The 17,443-nt window shown below is 37.8% G+C and overlaps 1 protein-coding gene across 1 annotated transcript in view; it reads left to right on the plus strand.

Moving 5' to 3' along the window:
- The window catches only part of IQGAP2 (IQ motif containing GTPase activating protein 2), a 369,993-nt gene that overhangs the window by 317,174 nt on the left and 35,376 nt on the right, over positions 1 to 17,443 (plus strand). Inside the window, exons 23-28 of the mRNA XM_069096257.1 lie at positions 2,294 to 2,457; positions 5,105 to 5,329; positions 6,861 to 7,001; positions 7,382 to 7,466; positions 8,275 to 8,507; positions 12,456 to 12,588. Coding sequence (XP_068952358.1) covers positions 2,294 to 2,457; positions 5,105 to 5,329; positions 6,861 to 7,001; positions 7,382 to 7,466; positions 8,275 to 8,507; positions 12,456 to 12,588 — 981 coding nt within the window. The remainder of the gene's footprint in view (positions 1 to 2,293; positions 2,458 to 5,104; positions 5,330 to 6,860; positions 7,002 to 7,381; positions 7,467 to 8,274; positions 8,508 to 12,455; positions 12,589 to 17,443) is intronic.

A 17,443-nucleotide genomic window follows, 5' to 3' on the forward strand; every position in this document is an offset into this window, starting at 1 on the left:
ACATACAAAACACACACAAACATACATGCACAATATATAATACTATATTAGTATTATATAGATATACACTATATAATACTGTACACATATAGTATATTACATTATATAATACTACCGTGTTTCCCCGATAATAAGACCTATCCCGAAAATAAGCCCTCCCCTTACTGTGTAAGATTCCTCTAAAATAAGCCCTCCCCCAAAAATAAACCCTATTGAGATTGCTACTGTAGTGAAGGTGATCCCCTGCGCTACACGCTACATTATGGTACCCTCTGTATGCACCGTTCCCCCCCCCCCCCGGTGAAACGCACACCGCACTCCGAGCTGCATCCAATCAGAGCTACAGCAGTGAGCGCGTCATCCTGTTCTTTATTGAATTCATTATTGAATAAAGGTACATTTTTTTGTTCACATTTACCTGTTTATTAAAATTGCTGTCAATGTTCATTAAAATAAGCCCTCCCCTGAAAATAAGCCCTCTGGTGTTTTTCTGTCCAAAAAATATAATAAGACAGTGTCTTATTATCGGGGAAACACGGTATATATGCCATGTAACACTATACATGTATGCTATATATACACATTACATAAGACTATATGCATATGATATATACACATAGTAGATATATGCTATATATACACTATATAAAATTATATATACTACATGCATACCATATAGCACTATATAGATGTGATATATATACTAAATAATACTATACGTACATATACATATTATATAATATTGTACATATATGCTATATGTACTATACAAGTATGTATATAGTATAGGTATAGTTTTCTGTATTTACACGATTATATGTGTGCATATATGTATAGTTTCTTTCTTTATGCATATGTATACAGATATGTGTGTATATATGTATAGATATATAAATACTCTACATACTGTACTATACATATACTATCTAAATATCTATATACATATGTGTATATATGTGCTTGTATATGATTATATGTATATATGTACACTTTGTTTCCCTATTAAGGTTCTTACATTGGGGTTCATGAACTTTAGAAAAAAAAATTTGCTAACTCTATTTCAATATAATTGGTTTCCTTTAAAAAAGTCATTTTTTATACATTTTATACACATAAAAACATTCCTAGAAAAGTTTCTGTAACCTCTAGCAGGCTGTCAACAGTGTCTGTGACACATAAAAATATGATAATAATAATAAGATGGCATACCTTAGATTTATGCAGGTATTAAGCCAGGAGCAACAGAGGCCTGTACAATGCCTACTAATAACTTCTGGCCCCTCAAAAAAAATTGAGCTTAAAAGTTTACTTTAGTTCTAGTTTTATGGCTATTCTGTTGTATCTACTTCTACTTTCTTTGAAATGATTTATTTTTCTCCAAGGGAGCAGAGGAGGAGGTTGTGCATGGAGGTTGTCCCTCTTAAAATATTTAGCCCAGGATCAATATTATTGATATTCAATATAAATTCAATATAAATATTATTTTTAAATTCATAGCTATTTTCCTTTAGAACCTTATATCAACCCATGGGCAGAACTCTTATCAGAACACAATAACTAACAGAATGTAAGTTTTGCAAACCTCCCATGTTGACTAATCTAGAAATCTTAAATTCTGCCGCTATTTAGAGAAAGGCATACCATCATTCTATAGGGAATGCCATTTGCTTGCTTTCTATTGTCATTTCCACATAGCTTGAAATGGTATAATTAAGGCAGAGTATTAAATATTGAGAAATCAGTTCCCAAATTTCTTAGTAGAAGAAAACTGTGGCCAGTTTTATTTTATTGTGTCAAATTTTAACCACCTAACAATGTCTGTGGATAAACACTATAAATATCTGCCTGAAAACAGTTATAGGTCATAGGTTATAGAGACCTTGGGGAACATTCATATATTTATTTATTTAATATCAAGAATTCGGTTTCCTTTGAATACTTCTTAGAAACAACAATTTTTATTCATAGAACCCTAAAGCAAAGATCATTTTAATGCCCATTAGAGTTATAGGGTCTTATAGCTAGAATGGTCCTTATTAGGTCAGATGATAGTTTTTCTGTTTATAAAAGCAAAAAACTTGATCTTCTCAAAAGGAAGATTAGTGGGGGGGATGGAGGGGGTGGGGAGGAGATCAGTAAATTTCTTCCCACATAGTATTTCCATTAACATTTGCTTTTACATTTAATTTTCTCATAGTAGGAAGTAAGAAACTGTTACCTACTTAAATAATATAGATTTACCTGAAATGTGGGGTTTTCTCTTCTTTGCTGTTTCCCTCATTCTCTTCTTTAGACCAGTCCTACCTATCTGGCTAAGCTGATCTTCCAGATGCCACAGAACAAGTCAACCAAGTTCATGGACACTGTAATCTTCACACTATACAATTATGCTTCCAATCAGCGAGAAGAATATCTGCTTCTCAAGCTTTTTAAAACTGCCCTGGAGGAGGAAATAAAGTGAGTATGTAAGCTAAGTAATGTACACCAGGCTGATAAATACTATGTCTTTGTATTGTGGCTGTTCCTTGAACGACATGATTTACCCCAAAATTCGTATCTTGCTAGAGTTCTGTGGTAGTATTCTGAAAAATCACTGATTTATAGAAATACCTAAAATTAGAGGTACATGTTCTCAGACTTGGGGCAGTGGGTAAAGCATTGGACCTGGAGTCATTAAGACCTGAGTTCAAATCCAGCCACAGACACTAGCTATGTGACCCTGTGCAGGTCACTTCACCCTGTTTGCCCCAGTTGCCTCATCTGTAAAGAGCTGTAGAAGGAAATGATAAAGCACCCCAGTAGCTTTGCCAAGAAAACCCCAAATGGTATCAAAGAATCAGACATGACTGAAACAAGTGAAAAACAACAGTGGGAATGGAAAGAAATAGGTGAATGTAAGAGGTTAAAAAGGAAGCGTTAACAGGGATTAATGACCAGTTGCATACAGGGTTTGAGAAGAAAGAATTAAGGAACCATTAAAAAATGGTTCCTTCTTCTTGAAGATAACACTGTGGTTTTTAGATAAAGTAATAAACACAACTCAAAGCTCTTGGGCCCAGTTGATGGGTAGGGTGGACCATAGAATTATAGATTTAAAGCTCTCAGAAACTTCATAGGTCCTTGTAACAACAAGCACCTTAGCATACCCAGGATGGCTGCTAGCACAGGTTCTTTGGTCTGCTTTTCTAAAGGAAAGCAACTCAGAAAGGGTTAGCAATCATAGTTTAATCAAACATATCATTTACTTAGTTTAGGGGGAAAGTCAGCACCCTGAACTTCAGAGAAAGTACAAACAGAAAGCAGACAAAAATACAGAGAAAATAACACAGTTCAACAGACCAACAGACAGGACTTCCAGTGTCTGACCATTACATCCATACCTAGTTAGCCACCAGAGAGAAGCACCAACATCTGGGATTTCAAAGCATGGGGGGCTCAACGGCTGCCCAGAGTCTCATCTGGCCACATCACACAACTCTTTTTATATGTGAATCCCAAAGCAAAACCTCACCTCAGGGAGCATATATTGCCTTCTCCATGGTCAGCAGACATCACAACCTTTGTGACCCACTGCCTAATTACAAAGTAACAAAAGATGGGCCTTCTTGAAAAACAAGCTTCTCTTGTTGGGCTCCAACTGAGGCCCATTAAGGGTCAGAGAAGATGATCAAATTCCCTAAGCCTATTTAGGGGTAGGGAAGATCTTCAAATTCCCTTACTGTTACAGTCCTATAGTCCATTCCCTTCATTTTGCAGGTGAGTGAACTGAACCTTGTCGATCTTAAGGAACTTTTGCAGTCACACAGATCCTGAGTCCCAAAGTCAGGATTTGAATCTAAGTCTTCAGATTTCTAAACCTACACTATTTCTACTGCACATATCTGAGAGAGGAAGAGGAAGCAAAGGGAATGAAAGGGGGAGAAATTTGGGTTGGGGGAGAAGTTGATTTGAAGGGAATGGTAATTGGTTGCTATTGCTGTTTGTCATTGATAATTCAGCTTTAGAAATACTGAATTAGGGTGTGGGCATGATAGCCAAGTAGTGTTGTCCAAGTCAGCTGGAAAACTGGGACTATCATTTGAAAGAGAGATCAGAGCTGGATTGATAGTGTTGGGAATCATTCACATACAAAGTATGGTTGAAACCTCACATCTTAGGTAGAGACCTTGGGATTCCTTCAAGACTCAGCACAAGGGCTCCTTTCTGTAGGAGGCTTTTTCCATCTGCCAATCCCCACCCATTTCAGTTACCTTCTACCTTCTTGTATCCAGCTATTATTAAAAGCTATCTCTCCCATTAAAAATCTAAGAATCTCAAGTGGAGGGGCTGTTTTTACATGTTCCTTAAATCCCCAGCACTTAGAACAGTGCCTGGCACTTTGTAAGCAGTTCACAAATGCTTGTTGATTGAAGTCATAGAAATAGATGACACCATCCAAAAGGAGGGAGAGAAGATGATTGAGGACATTAAGGGGTTCAGGACACAGCAGAGAAAGTTAACATAGGAACAGTCACAAATGTGGAAGGGAAACCAGGCTTCTGGAAAGAGAAAAGGAGCGTGTTCATCAATGTCAGATGTTAGAAGGAACTCAAGGAAAAAAAAACTAAAGGCTGTTATATCTGATCAATGAGAGGTCACTGACCTTCAAGAGGACTTTTTTGGATCAGAAATAGAAGGAAGATTTCCTTAAGTTCAAAAGGATGGGTGGTTTTAAAGTGTAGGATTTGGGTTTAGACATTTAAATTTGAGAAATCTGGAAATGAAAGCTTCAAGGAAAGAAGCAGTACCTAGTGCATAGGACATACTCAGTAAATTCTTGTTAAATGGAATAGAAAAATCAGTGAGGACAGTGTCTTAGTGCTGGCTTTATTCTCAAGCTGAGTTTACCTTCCAGAGCCAGTGAAATTAAGAACAATGAAAAAATACTCTTAATGCCATTAGCCCCCTCCATGTGAGAGACATGGAACCAGAGCAAATGATGACTATTTAAACCATGATTTTTGTGGGGGAAAATGATGAGAAAAGATTTTATATAGTAGAGAAATGGATTCTGGGGCCATAGGAGCAAATTGTTTTTGATTCTTTTTGTTTTGGTTCTTAATAGATCCAAAGTGGATCAGGTACAGGAAATAGTGACTGGAAACCCCACTGTTATTAAGATGGTTGTCAGCTTCAACAGAGGAGCCCGAGGACAAAACAATCTACGCCAGCTACTTGCCCCAGTGGTGAAAGAGATCATTGATGATAAATCCCTTGCCATCAACACAAATCCAGTGGATGTGTACAAGGCTTGGGTTAACCAATTAGAAATGCAAACTGGAGAGGCCAGGTAAGAAGACTTCCTAACTCCTTCCTATCTGCCTCCCCCCTCCCAAAGAACTGAATTATACCTGTAATATGTAATAGCTTTCCTTCAGTAAAATCCTCATTGATGCTTCACCAAAGCAAGGTGGTGACCGTGGGCTCTCACAGGCAGCAGAGCTAGGTCCTGCCAAGCTGGAAGGATTTTCAGTGCATTTCTGGCAATGGATTGGCATCTAAGAACCAGTCTGGCTAATCTCAGAGAGGTGTTACCCCCCCCCCCCCATCTGGCTGGTCACCAGATGGGTTTTTTAGTGTTGTGTGTGTGAGGTGCTGCATTGTTGTTGTTGTTTTGCTTTATCCCAACATCTCATGAAAGCCATCTTCTAAATCATAGAATGTTGCCTTGGTGGATGAAGTGAAACTGCACATCTCTCTCTTTTTTTTCTTTTCCTTTTTTTCTTTTTTTTTTTGCTTTTTGAAGGGGGGAGAGGCAGGGCAGTTGGGGTTAAATGACTTGCCCAAGGTCACATGGCTAGCAAGTGTTAAGTGTCTGAGACCAAATTTGAACTCTTTCCTCTCTTCTCTTCTTCTTCTTTTACTACCTGTCTCTTCCCTTCCCTTATCTTTTTTCTCTCCCTAGTCCCTCTTCTCTCTCTCTCTCTCTCCTTTTCTTCCCTATGTCCTCCTTCTATCTGTCTCTTTACCTCTCCCTCTTTTTCTTTTTCTTCTCCCTCCTCACCTTCCTCATCATCCCACCCCTCACATAATTGAAATCTGACTATTTTTCTTTGACTAGAGCATCTTGACAATCAATTTTATGCTTCCATTGTATTAAAATTGAGTATCAGAGCCCAAATTATCTATAATCCTCTTCTCTCTTTACAAATTGTTTACAATGAGAAATACTAAGTTGTGGTTCACTTTTTCCCAACTTAAATATAGATGGCTTTGTAAATCACTGAGATAGTGCTTTAATGAGTAACATCAATTTACCTCTGGCTGAGTTTTTAAAAAAAATTGGTTATGGATCTTAACTCATTCTAGCACTACTTTCTCTGTATAAGAATCCTGTATTATCTATAATTTTATCATTATTCCTCATAGTTGGAAAATTAGAAAATAGGTCTGAATTTGTCAACTAAAAACTCAGATTCCATTACCCAAAATATAGGTTATGCTTGTTTCCTAATATAGATTCATTGTATAATGGCAAAATCTGTATGTTTCCATAAGAACCGTTTGCCGTAACATTGGTAGGAAAACGTTAGTTCTTCTCTTTCTGCCACCAAAAGCAAGCTTGGTAGCCTGGTCAAGCATCCTGAGCAGCATTCCCTCCTGCCCCTAGTTCTGCACTTCTAACCCAGCCTTCTGCAAACCCCGCTTTTTCATTAGCATTGGTAGAGAAAATAGAGTTCACTGGGGGCAAAACTTTGCTTTGTGATGAACTTTTCAAGTATTGCTATTACATTAATTGAAGAATGACTTTGTAGTTGTGAGATTTGGGTTGAAGAGAGTGAGCCGCTGTTATCCATTTAAAACTTCTTTTTTGTTTTCAGCAAGCTGCCATATGATGTCACAACAGAACAAGCCTTAGCACACACTGAAGTAAAAAGTAAATTAGAGGTTTCTGTTCAAAACCTGCGAAGAGTAACCGATAAAGTCTTGGACTCAATATTTTCTTCCCTCGATCTAATACCGTAAGTGACAAGTTATAAATGTAGGAGTTTTCCTTTAATATTTACTAGAAAGTCCCCTAAAAGTTTCACCAAAATCCTGTAGCAAACATTGCTGTTACTTATTTTACTTATACTCAGTATTTTAAGAGAATTCCAATGCTATGTTTAGTTTACTTTTGTGAATAGCACTTTTCCTTCTGATAGAGGGAGCACTTTCTCTGTTTCCTGGCTAAAGGAAAACCCTAAAATTACTATTTACTCAGGGGGTGGCTGGTTCCATACTGTCTCATTTCACATTTAGTTTGTTTTAGAAAGATATCTTTTATTTTGTTTAACTAGAACAATTTCTATAGTTTTACCTTACTCGGTTTTATTTTTCTTTTGTCATCTTTTTTATGTAGCTATGGAATGAGATATATAGCCAAAGTTCTGAAGAATTCCCTCCACAAGAAATTCCCTGATGCAACAGAAGATGAGCTATTAAAGGTAGATTTTTTATTTTACAGATGTCTCACTGTAGCTTGTTTTGGAGACAGGCCAAAGGTGATATGATGAATCTGTTCAAGAAATATGTGTATGTATACACATCTACACACACATATATACTTATATGTTTGTGTGTATTTACAATACATATGTGTTTCTCTTAATAAGTGCTTAGAATATTCTGTTTCTCATAACTTTTTTTATTCTTAGTTTTACTAATATAACTGATTTCTTTATATCTTATTCAGTATTGTTGTAGGTTTCTTTTGAGAAAGCAACATATAAAATTATCTCTATAAACTATGACTAATCTAGTAGACACAGCATGGTGCAGTGAATGGGGGCCCGTTCTTGGAGTAATGAAAAGCTGACATCAAGTCTCTCCTGATGCATACTGACTGTGTCATCATGGACAAAGTAGTTAGACCATTAGTGCCCCAGGTACCTCTTTAAACAAAAAATATGTAGAGAAGATGCTTTTCTGTATTGCTGGCGGGGTTTTCTTGGCCAGGAGTCAACCCACAGTTATGAAATCTCCTAGAAAGTCCAAGAAACCTATCAGCTGATCATTATCCTACCATCCTTAAGTTAACTTTACCAGGATCCAGGTCCTGACTCCAAGCCCAGTGCTCTCTCCACTTAAGATCTGAGATCCAAATCTTCAAAGCAGGGCCTTTAAGAGATTTAGAGAGGTGTTTTACTTCTTTGAGAAATTGTAAGCAAATATTATAATTGCTTTTTAATCACAGAAAAACTAAAGCTGAGCTTTCTCTCTTAAAAGTGTTGTGTTTTTTTTCCATGTCTGCAGATTATAGGAAACCTCCTATATTATAGGTATATGAACCCAGCAATCGTTGCTCCAGATGGCTTTGATATCATTGACATGACAGCAGGAGGTCAGATACACCCTGACCAAAGGAGAAACTTGGGGTCAGTGGCCAAAGTCCTACAGCATGCTGCCTCAAATAAGATGTTTGAAGGTGAAAATGACCATCTTTCATCCATGAACAGTTACTTATCAGAGACATATGAGAAGTTCAGGTATGGAAAGCCTGGGAAGCTTGGGAAGAAAACTTTTTTGGGGTATGTGGGGAGAGCAAGACCATTTTGTATAACCAAAAATTAACATAGAGGAAAAAAGAAACTGTATATAATGGTTTAGGATTCTTTCTCTATCCATCTGCCAGTTTGGAGAAAGAGGAAGATCGAGAAAAGAACTGGAGGATATTATTTCAAATCAGTTTGAACCTAATTGGAAATCAGAGAATAGAAATGAAGCCATCTCAATAGTAATAATTATATCTTCCTTAATTGGATGGATAGAAAGGCAGATGTAATATACTTTGTCATTTGATTCTTGCAACAAAATTATAAGATAATGCAAATATTATCCCCAATTTAGAGATGAAGAAATTGATGCCCTCAGAATTTAATTTGAATTGCCGAAGTCCATTTGTCAATTAAGCAGCAGAGATGGAATTCATCCCTAAATCCTCAGGCCTGAAGTGCAATATACTTTAGATTTTTTGCCTTTTTTTGAGGGCAGTTGGGGTTAAATGACTTGCCCAAGGCCACACAGCTAGGTTTTTGTGTGTGTTAAGTGTCTGAGGTCAGATTTGAACTCAGGTCCTCCTGACTCCAGGGCCTGTGTGCTCTATTCACTGTGCCACCTAGCCACCCTGCAATATACTTTCTATCAATATCATGCTGCCTTTTAAAACATTGTTTCCATTCTCCTTGAGTACCATCTTACCTATCTATGGCATAAGAATGGTTATGTTCACTACCACTAGTTGCTCACGACCCATTCTTTTCAGTCATCTGGCTTTATTCTTCCTTCCAAGGTTACAAATGACCCTTATCACTAATGCCATAGATTTTTATTCTGCCCTTGACCTCTTTTGCATTTGATGCCTATTCCTTGATCCTTCTTTTCAAGACTGTTTTCATAGTTCTTCTCTTATCTATATCTCTTCCTTTTTTGTCTCCCTTGTTGGTTCCTTATACTCCTCATGGAAACTCTGTCCTTGGTACCGTTTTCTTCTTCATGTGATCTCATCCATTCCCATGGCTTTGGTTATCACTTCTCAAGTCTACAGTTCTGTTCCCAAATTCTCCCCAGAGCTCCAGTCCCAGATAACCAATAGCCAACTAGATATCTTCACATGTATATCCTATTAAAACCTCAGATTAATCTGTCAAGCTTAATATGTGCTGGAAACTGTTAAATTCTGAGGATACGAGGAAAAATAAAACCAGCCCCTGCCCTCAAGGAGCTTCATTGTAATGGAGAAAACAACATATCAATAAAACTAGTTATGTACAAGATTCATATGATATAAATGGAAAGTAATTTCAGAGGGGAAGATATCAGAAGCTGGAGAGACAGAAGAGACTCCTACAGAAGATGGGGTTAGATCAGAATCTCAAAGGAGACCAGTGAGACTAAGAGGCACTGGTCAGAACAGAGAGCATTATGGGTATGTGGGACACATAGATGAGACACAGAGTACAATGCTCAAGCAACTGCAGTAAAGTACTTTACCTGGATCTTGGAGTGAGTGGAAGAAAGTAAAGTATAGGGAGAACTGAAAAAGTAGGAAGGGCCAGGTTATGAAGAGCATTAAACAGGACTTTATCTTCCATCCTGAAGATGATCAGGAGTGACTGGAACTCAGTGAGCAAGAGGAAACATGGTCAGCACTGCACTTGAGAAAGATCACCTAGATAGTTGAGTGGAGAAAGACCTGAGGCAGGGACACTTAATAGTTGAGCTCATTTCCTCCTAAAACTGGCCCTCTACATTTTCTGTTTCTATTCATGGAACTACCAGTCACTCAGAATTGTGATTTTGGAGACATTTTTGGCTTTTCCTTCATCGCATATATCCACTTGCCAAATCCTGTAGATTCTACTTTGATACTTTTTCCTTCTCTTAGATCTATCCTCTCCTTTCCATTGAAACCTCTCTAGTTTAAGTCATCATAAATTCTTGGCTAGACTACTATAAAAGGTCTTCTTGCCTCCAATTCATCCACCTTTAAATCCATCCTTTGTACCACTGTGTGAATTAATCTTCCCAAGAGTGATTGTGTTGCTTTGGTTTTCAAAGGCCTCTCTATTGTAAATACATTGTAAATTGTAAATTCTATTGTAAATAAATATATAAATCCTTTATTCTGGTATTCAAGATCTTTCCCAGTTTAGTTCTAACCTATCATTCTCATTCTACAGGCAACCTATTAGGTGCCAAGTGACTAGAACACTGGGCCTAGAGTCAGGAAAAACTGTCCTCCGACAGCTACTAGTTCCATGATCCTGGACAAGTCACCTAATCTGTCTGCCTCAACTCCCTTAACTGTTTAATGGGACCAATCTCCCATGATTGTTGTGAGGATCAAATGAGATAATATTTGTAAAGCACTTAACATAGTGCATAGCACATAGTAGATACTTAATGAATCCTTATTTCCTTTCTTCTATTTTAGCCTTATCTAGAAATACTCTAGAAATTTTCTAGCCAAAATAGACTAAACACCACACCCTGTTTCCTCCTGTCTCCCTGTCTTTGCCAACACCATTCTTTCCTTAATTCAAGCCCAACCCAGGGTACCATCTTCTTCATGAAGACTTCCCTGATATCCCCAGATAAAAGCAATCTCTCAAATTTCTTTACACAACTTTCATGGACTTCTTATTTATACTTACCTGTCTATTGTTTTACCTTAGATAATTACCTGGAACTCACAAAGGTCAAGTAACTTGTCCTTGGTCACACAAGTTAGTAGGTGTCATAGGCAAAATTTGAACCTAGGTCTGCTAGAGGCAGAAGACCACTAAGGATTGAACCGAATATTTGAAAAATGGATTGGTATACAGGACAGTGTGCATCTCTTTTGTTAGCCTAGCAGGGATGGGGAACCTGCTGACTTTCTAGTCCTTGGGTGCAGCTTTTTGACTGAGTTCAAGCTTTATAGAGCAAATCTGTTTATTAAGGGGATTTGTTCTGTGAAATTTGGATTCAGTCAAAGGACTGCACTTGAGGACCTAGAGGGCCACATGTGGCCTTGAGGCCACAGGTTCCCCACTTCTGGAATAGAGTCTCTTTTCCAGATACTGTGATTTCTGTGACATCTGTACTTTGCATATATGGCACTGCTCAATCCCCATGTTAGCTTTTGAATTAAAACAGTAAACTTTTTGGTGAGCAAAGAAGTACTAGAGTGATGGGCAATTTTATGTATTATATTATAATACAGTAGCAATACATATTGTTAGCAATTGCAGTTTCATCATACACTGGTTCCTACTTACTTATTCAACTAAAATTTTAAGATAGAAGGTATCATTTATTTTACCCAAGGTCTTCAGTATCTCAGACCTTAACATGAGCTTAAGTATGAAACATAATCATTGCTCATCAAATTGCGTTTTATTGTATTATTTTTAACGTTTTTATTTCAGATGATAATATACTTGTTTTGCACAACAAGCATTTTGCAACTTTTCTGTAACAGATTCCTTTAGTCATATGACTTAAATATCTGGGAACATTAAAAAAAAATTTAAACCTACGCCTCAATTTTCCTATCCTATCTTTCATTTGACCACATAAGTTCTTGATCAAATAGGCCCTGAAATCCTTTGGCCTCCTCAAAAAATCCTGTACCATTCTTTGTTCTTTTTTGGAGGACAGGAATCAACAGAGGAATCCCCACTTCTCTATTTCACCCACCAAATGAGCCTCAGAGGTATAGAGATGTCTGTATTATAGATGATACTGTAATGTCGGCAAATGTGAATAAGCTGGGGGAGGGACACTGGCATATCCCTGAGATAAGAGGCTCTGATAGAGAATCCTCCAAGAGGGAGATTAGGGAAGATTTCCTGCCTTGTCCAAAGGGTACATTCACTGAATGTTATTTTGATGAAACTGTTCACCTAGTTAATTTTTTTGTTATCTTTACCTGTCTTTTCTTCTTTGTTTAGAAACTTTTTCCAGGAAGCATGTAATGTCCCTGAGCCTGAAGACAAGTTTAATATTGATGAATATACAGACATGGTCACAGTCAGCAAACCTATCATATATATATCAATAGAAGAGATCATCAACACTCATTCCGTAAGTAGAAATCAAGCTGCTTGGCATGAAAAATGACCAGGGCCATCAGTGTATTTTTTTCAGCTGTACTTAGTTTTTAAGGGTTTTTTTGTTTGTTTGTTTGTTTTTTGGGGGGGGGTTGGTGGTTATTAGAGGAAGGATGGTTATTTAAACAGAAGTTTCATGTTTATGCATACATAAGCCCATGTCATTTCATTTTTATTCCCCAAATTTCTTGACCATAAGCCTTTCTACTTTTGTTCCTTTGTAACATTTCATTTCCTAAATAATTAAGTGTAGTTGCTGATATTTTTACACTGCTTAGTTAAGAGGTCAAATTTCAATATGTAACTTCATTGAGAATCTCTCTCCTTTTTTCATTGCTATACCCTTTATCATCCCCACTGTAAGGAACCAGTTCTACCTTTTAACCCACCCTGACCTCTCCTAGGAAATCCTCCCTAGATTTGGTCATTGTCTCACCGGCAGATAAGAACTTTCCTCCATTCGGTGGGGAGTAGAGACAATATCCTAACCCTATTACCAACAGTCTACAGGGGATCTTCTCTTTGTCTAGGGAAATACCTTTGACTTATACATATGACTTCTGGACTATATCTGTCAGCTTCATATATTATAAACGTCATCATCAACAAATACTTGTAAGGAACTGTGATAGATGCACACAACTAATTTCTTCTTTACATACTTTAAAAGACAGGAGAAAGTGACCCCTTTGAGTCTTTTTTAAGATATTAAGGAATTTTTTTTAAGATAAAGTAGAGCCAACTTTATTTATTAAATCTTTGTATTCCTAAAAGAGAACCTTCTCCCAAATTTCTTTCTGGGATTCTTAATGGGATTATCCTTTATATTGAGAGTCAAGTCTAGAACAGGTAACTAAAAATCATATATAATGATGAAATGTCATTGTGCACAGCTGTCGTCTCATTGTCCCATCAGTGAGGATTGAGTGATATCTACAAGAAAAAGATATAGTTGATCGATTTTATTTTTGCTTAATAAACTTTTTTTTTAAATGAACTAAAACTTGTGGTTAAGGAGGTAGACAGCATTCTGACTCTGGGTTTACTGAAGTTCTCATTGCTCTCTTAAAGTATTGGTCAACAGAGGAATAGTTCCCATCCCTCATATTTATTTATATTCAACAAATTGAAAGTCCTTTGGGGGGCCCTAAATGCCTTTTTAGGTGTCCCTTTCAGTTTTGTTCATTGCCATAGCTCTATGTGACCAGCTGAAAAAACGAGCTGCATAAATTGGATAAAAAGGATTTGCTTCTCTTCTAAAAGTCCCTCTAAAAATCAGAAGGCATGTATAGTTAGCGTAAAATTTCTAGAAAGAAAAATTTGTAGACAAGCAGGGGACTAATTCATGCAGGGCAGGGTTTGTCTAGCCTTTTAATAATACTCTGTTTTACTGGCATCATTTCAACACAATGGCTATATGATGATGAGGGAAATAGTCATCAATCCAATTTAACAATTTATAAAAAACACTTGCTGTGTGCCAGGTAATGTATTAGGTACTGAGAATACAAAGACAAAAACAAATAAGTACTTGTCCTCAAAGAAATTGCATTCTCTCCTGAATGAATACAGGAAGGAAGGAAAAGAAGGAAGAAAAGGGAGGGAGGGAGAAAGAAAGAAAAGGGAGGGAGGAAGAAGGGAAGGATTTATTTAGTGCTTGCTATGTGCCAAGCACTATGCTAAGCCCTTTACAAATATTATCTCACTTGATCGTCATAGCAATCCTGGGTAGTAGATGTTATTGTTACCCTCATTTTATAGTTGAGGAAAGTGAGACAAACAGTAATTAAGGGGCCTGCCCAGTGTTACCTGCCTAGGAGGTCTCAGGTCTTCCTAACTCCAAGCCCTAGGTTCTATCTACACCACTTAGCTGCCTAACAGTGGTAGTAGAAGGGGTAGGAGGAGAGGCAGATTAAGGTAGACTTCCTAAAGGAGGATATTATCTAAGGAAACTGAACCTTGAAAGAAAATGATATTTCTGACTGACAGAATTGTGGAGAGAGGGCACATTCCAGGCATGGGGAATGACTTTTGCAAATTCATAAAGCAGGAGAGATAGGATGTTGAGTTAAAGAAGCAGCTAATAGTCCAATATGACTGGAAAGTAGTATTGTCAAAGGGAGGTGGGGGGTGGAACAAAAGAAAATGAAGACGGAATGACTCAATTCTGGAAGACTTTAAATGCCAGGCTAAAGGGTTTGCATTTTGTCCTACAGGCAATAGAGACACTAGAAGTTTTTAAGGAGAGTTGCCAGACACAACTAGTACCTTAGAGTTTGTAAAGCCAATCATTAGCAGCATTCCTGGGGATTGCCTCTGTGAATAACTTTAAGGATTTAATCACATAGTATAGTGAACTCTCTATTCAGCAATAAACTAAAGCAAAACATTCAAGAAACTAAAGCACAAGGGGCGGCCAGGTAGCACAGCGAGTAAGAGCACCAGCCCCAGTGTCGAGATGACCTGGGAATCGAATCCTGGCTCAGACACTTAGCACCCACCCAGAAACACCTGGCCATGTAACCTTGAGCAAGTTACTTAACCCCAATTGCTTAGGGGCGGCCAGGTGGCTCAGCAAGTAAGAGCACTGGCCTCAGTGTCGGCATGACCTGGGGATCGAATCCGGGCTCAGATACTTAGCACCACTGAAACTTACTTACCCAGAAATAACTGGCCATGTAACCTTGAGCAAGTTACTTAACCCCGATTGCTTAAAAAAAAAAAAGAAACTAAAGCACAACAACATAACAACTCATTACTAAGGTGGCCACATAGTCTTAAACAAAACATATCATTCATTGTCACAATCTCCTCAATCAATACAGAATAAAAGTTTTCTTTCATCTTGACTTGAGACTGACTTCCAATCATCCTTAAACCAATCATCCTTAAGGGGCAGCAGAAAGTACAAACACCATCCATCCCTACATCACAGTAAGTTACATTATCATTAGTCAGTACTGAGTACCCAAGTGAAGCCCTCTTTCATCTTAACTGGAGGCTGACTTCTAAACCCCACAGCTCCTCTTCCAGGCTCCTCTTCCATGAGTTGGCCACTACCAGCTCTTGCCTGGACTCACACATAGGCAGCTCCCCACTCCTGTTTCACACCTCAGCTTAAAGGGACAGCTCTTTGAAGTGTCTGTTTTTAGGAAGACAAAGCTTTAATGGAGCTAGAAAAATATTTACACAAATTAAGCTTAACATAACTGCAACAATATTTACACATATTGCTGGCACTATCATTTCAGTTCACTTTCTATCTGACGAAGTAACACAAACCAACAAACAAAGCTTTTGTCTGAGAAATCAAACACAAACCAACAGTAAAGGCCCAGAACTTCTGTAACAGCAGTAAAGTCCTCTTCCAACAAACAGAATGCTTTGTTCTGACAAAGTAACATCAGTACAGACAGAAGAGACAGAGTGCCAGTACCACAAACATTCTCCCTCTCAGCTCTGCTTGGTCTCAGCTTGTGCTCGAGCTTTTCTCTGCTCTGCTCCTTCCTGTTCTACCCTTTCTGTTCAGCTTCTGGCAAGCTCCTACCACCGTGGGCTCCATGTGATGATCTTAGGCCTGTTAAGAGTAGTAACACAATGTATACTATTTCCAACAAAGACTTTACACAATCAGAGGTGAAACTCAAAGGCACTTGAATAGTCAAAACAAGCTGCAAAGTACTACTTTGCTTGCCATTACATTGAGGTTCCCCAATTATTGAGATTTGGTTATTCCCCAAAGAAAAGGGATATCCTTTCAGAATATGAGAAATTGTATATTTTATGCAGTTGTGCAGTACATACATTATTAAGCATGACTTTTCAGCAAAGTGGGGATAGAACATAAAATCATCACGGTATGCATGTTTACTGCAGTCTAAAGGCAAGTAATCCTTTCCTCCAAAAATGTATCCAGGGGTTGTTTTAGAAAAAATATCCAAGGGGCGGCTAGGTGGCACAATGAAAAGAGCACCGGTCCTGGAGTCAGGAGGACCTGAGTTCAACTCCGGTCACAGACACTCAACACCAAAACTATCCGTGTGACCTTGGGCAAGTCACTGAACCCCAATTTCCCTCCCCCCCCCAAAAAAATAAAAAATATCCAAGTCCAATCAATTTTTAATCCTTAATTTTAGGGAGATTTTATATACACATACATACATATATATATATATATATATATATATATATACACACACACACACATGAATTGAAAAAAAAACCCAGTAAATTGTTTCTCTGTGGCGTATTATTCCTATTACTTCTTAATAGGAATTTGGTACAGAAGCAAAGTCATGTGAAGCTTATTTAAGGACTGACTTAGATTCAATTGGGTGGTAAGCTGGAAGCAGAAATTAAAAAGGAAAAATGGTTTGGAAGGAGTGCTATTGTGCAAATGGTATCAACAAGAAAGCATACAGATAGAGACATTCTTGTATCATGATTTGCTGCCTGAGTTTGTGTTACCATTTGGCCTTTGACAAGCTAGTGTGTCTTTAAAATAGAACCCCTCCCCCCCCAAAGAGAGTTTTCAAATACTTTTAGCCCTATTTTTCAGACTATAGGATATTAATACTATAGCTATATCTATATTCTATTGCCCTATTATTCTAATACTCTTATAGTTACTTCTTTATAGGATAAAAATTAAAAAAATTAGGGGCAGCCAGGTAGCACAGCGAGTAAGAGCACTGGCTCCAGTGTCGGGATGACTTGGATCAAATCTGGGCTCAGATACTCAGCACCACAACCCAAAATAACTGGCCGTGTAACCTTGGGCAAGTTACTTAATCCCGATTGCTTTAAAAAAAAATTTCTGTAGTCTGAGA

This window comes from Petaurus breviceps, unplaced genomic scaffold (genome assembly GCF_028583685.1).
Source record: "Petaurus breviceps papuanus isolate PSGF00001 unplaced genomic scaffold, PetGlider_PUasm1.0 229, whole genome shotgun sequence".
Lineage (NCBI taxonomy): Eukaryota > Metazoa > Chordata > Mammalia > Diprotodontia > Petauridae > Petaurus > Petaurus breviceps.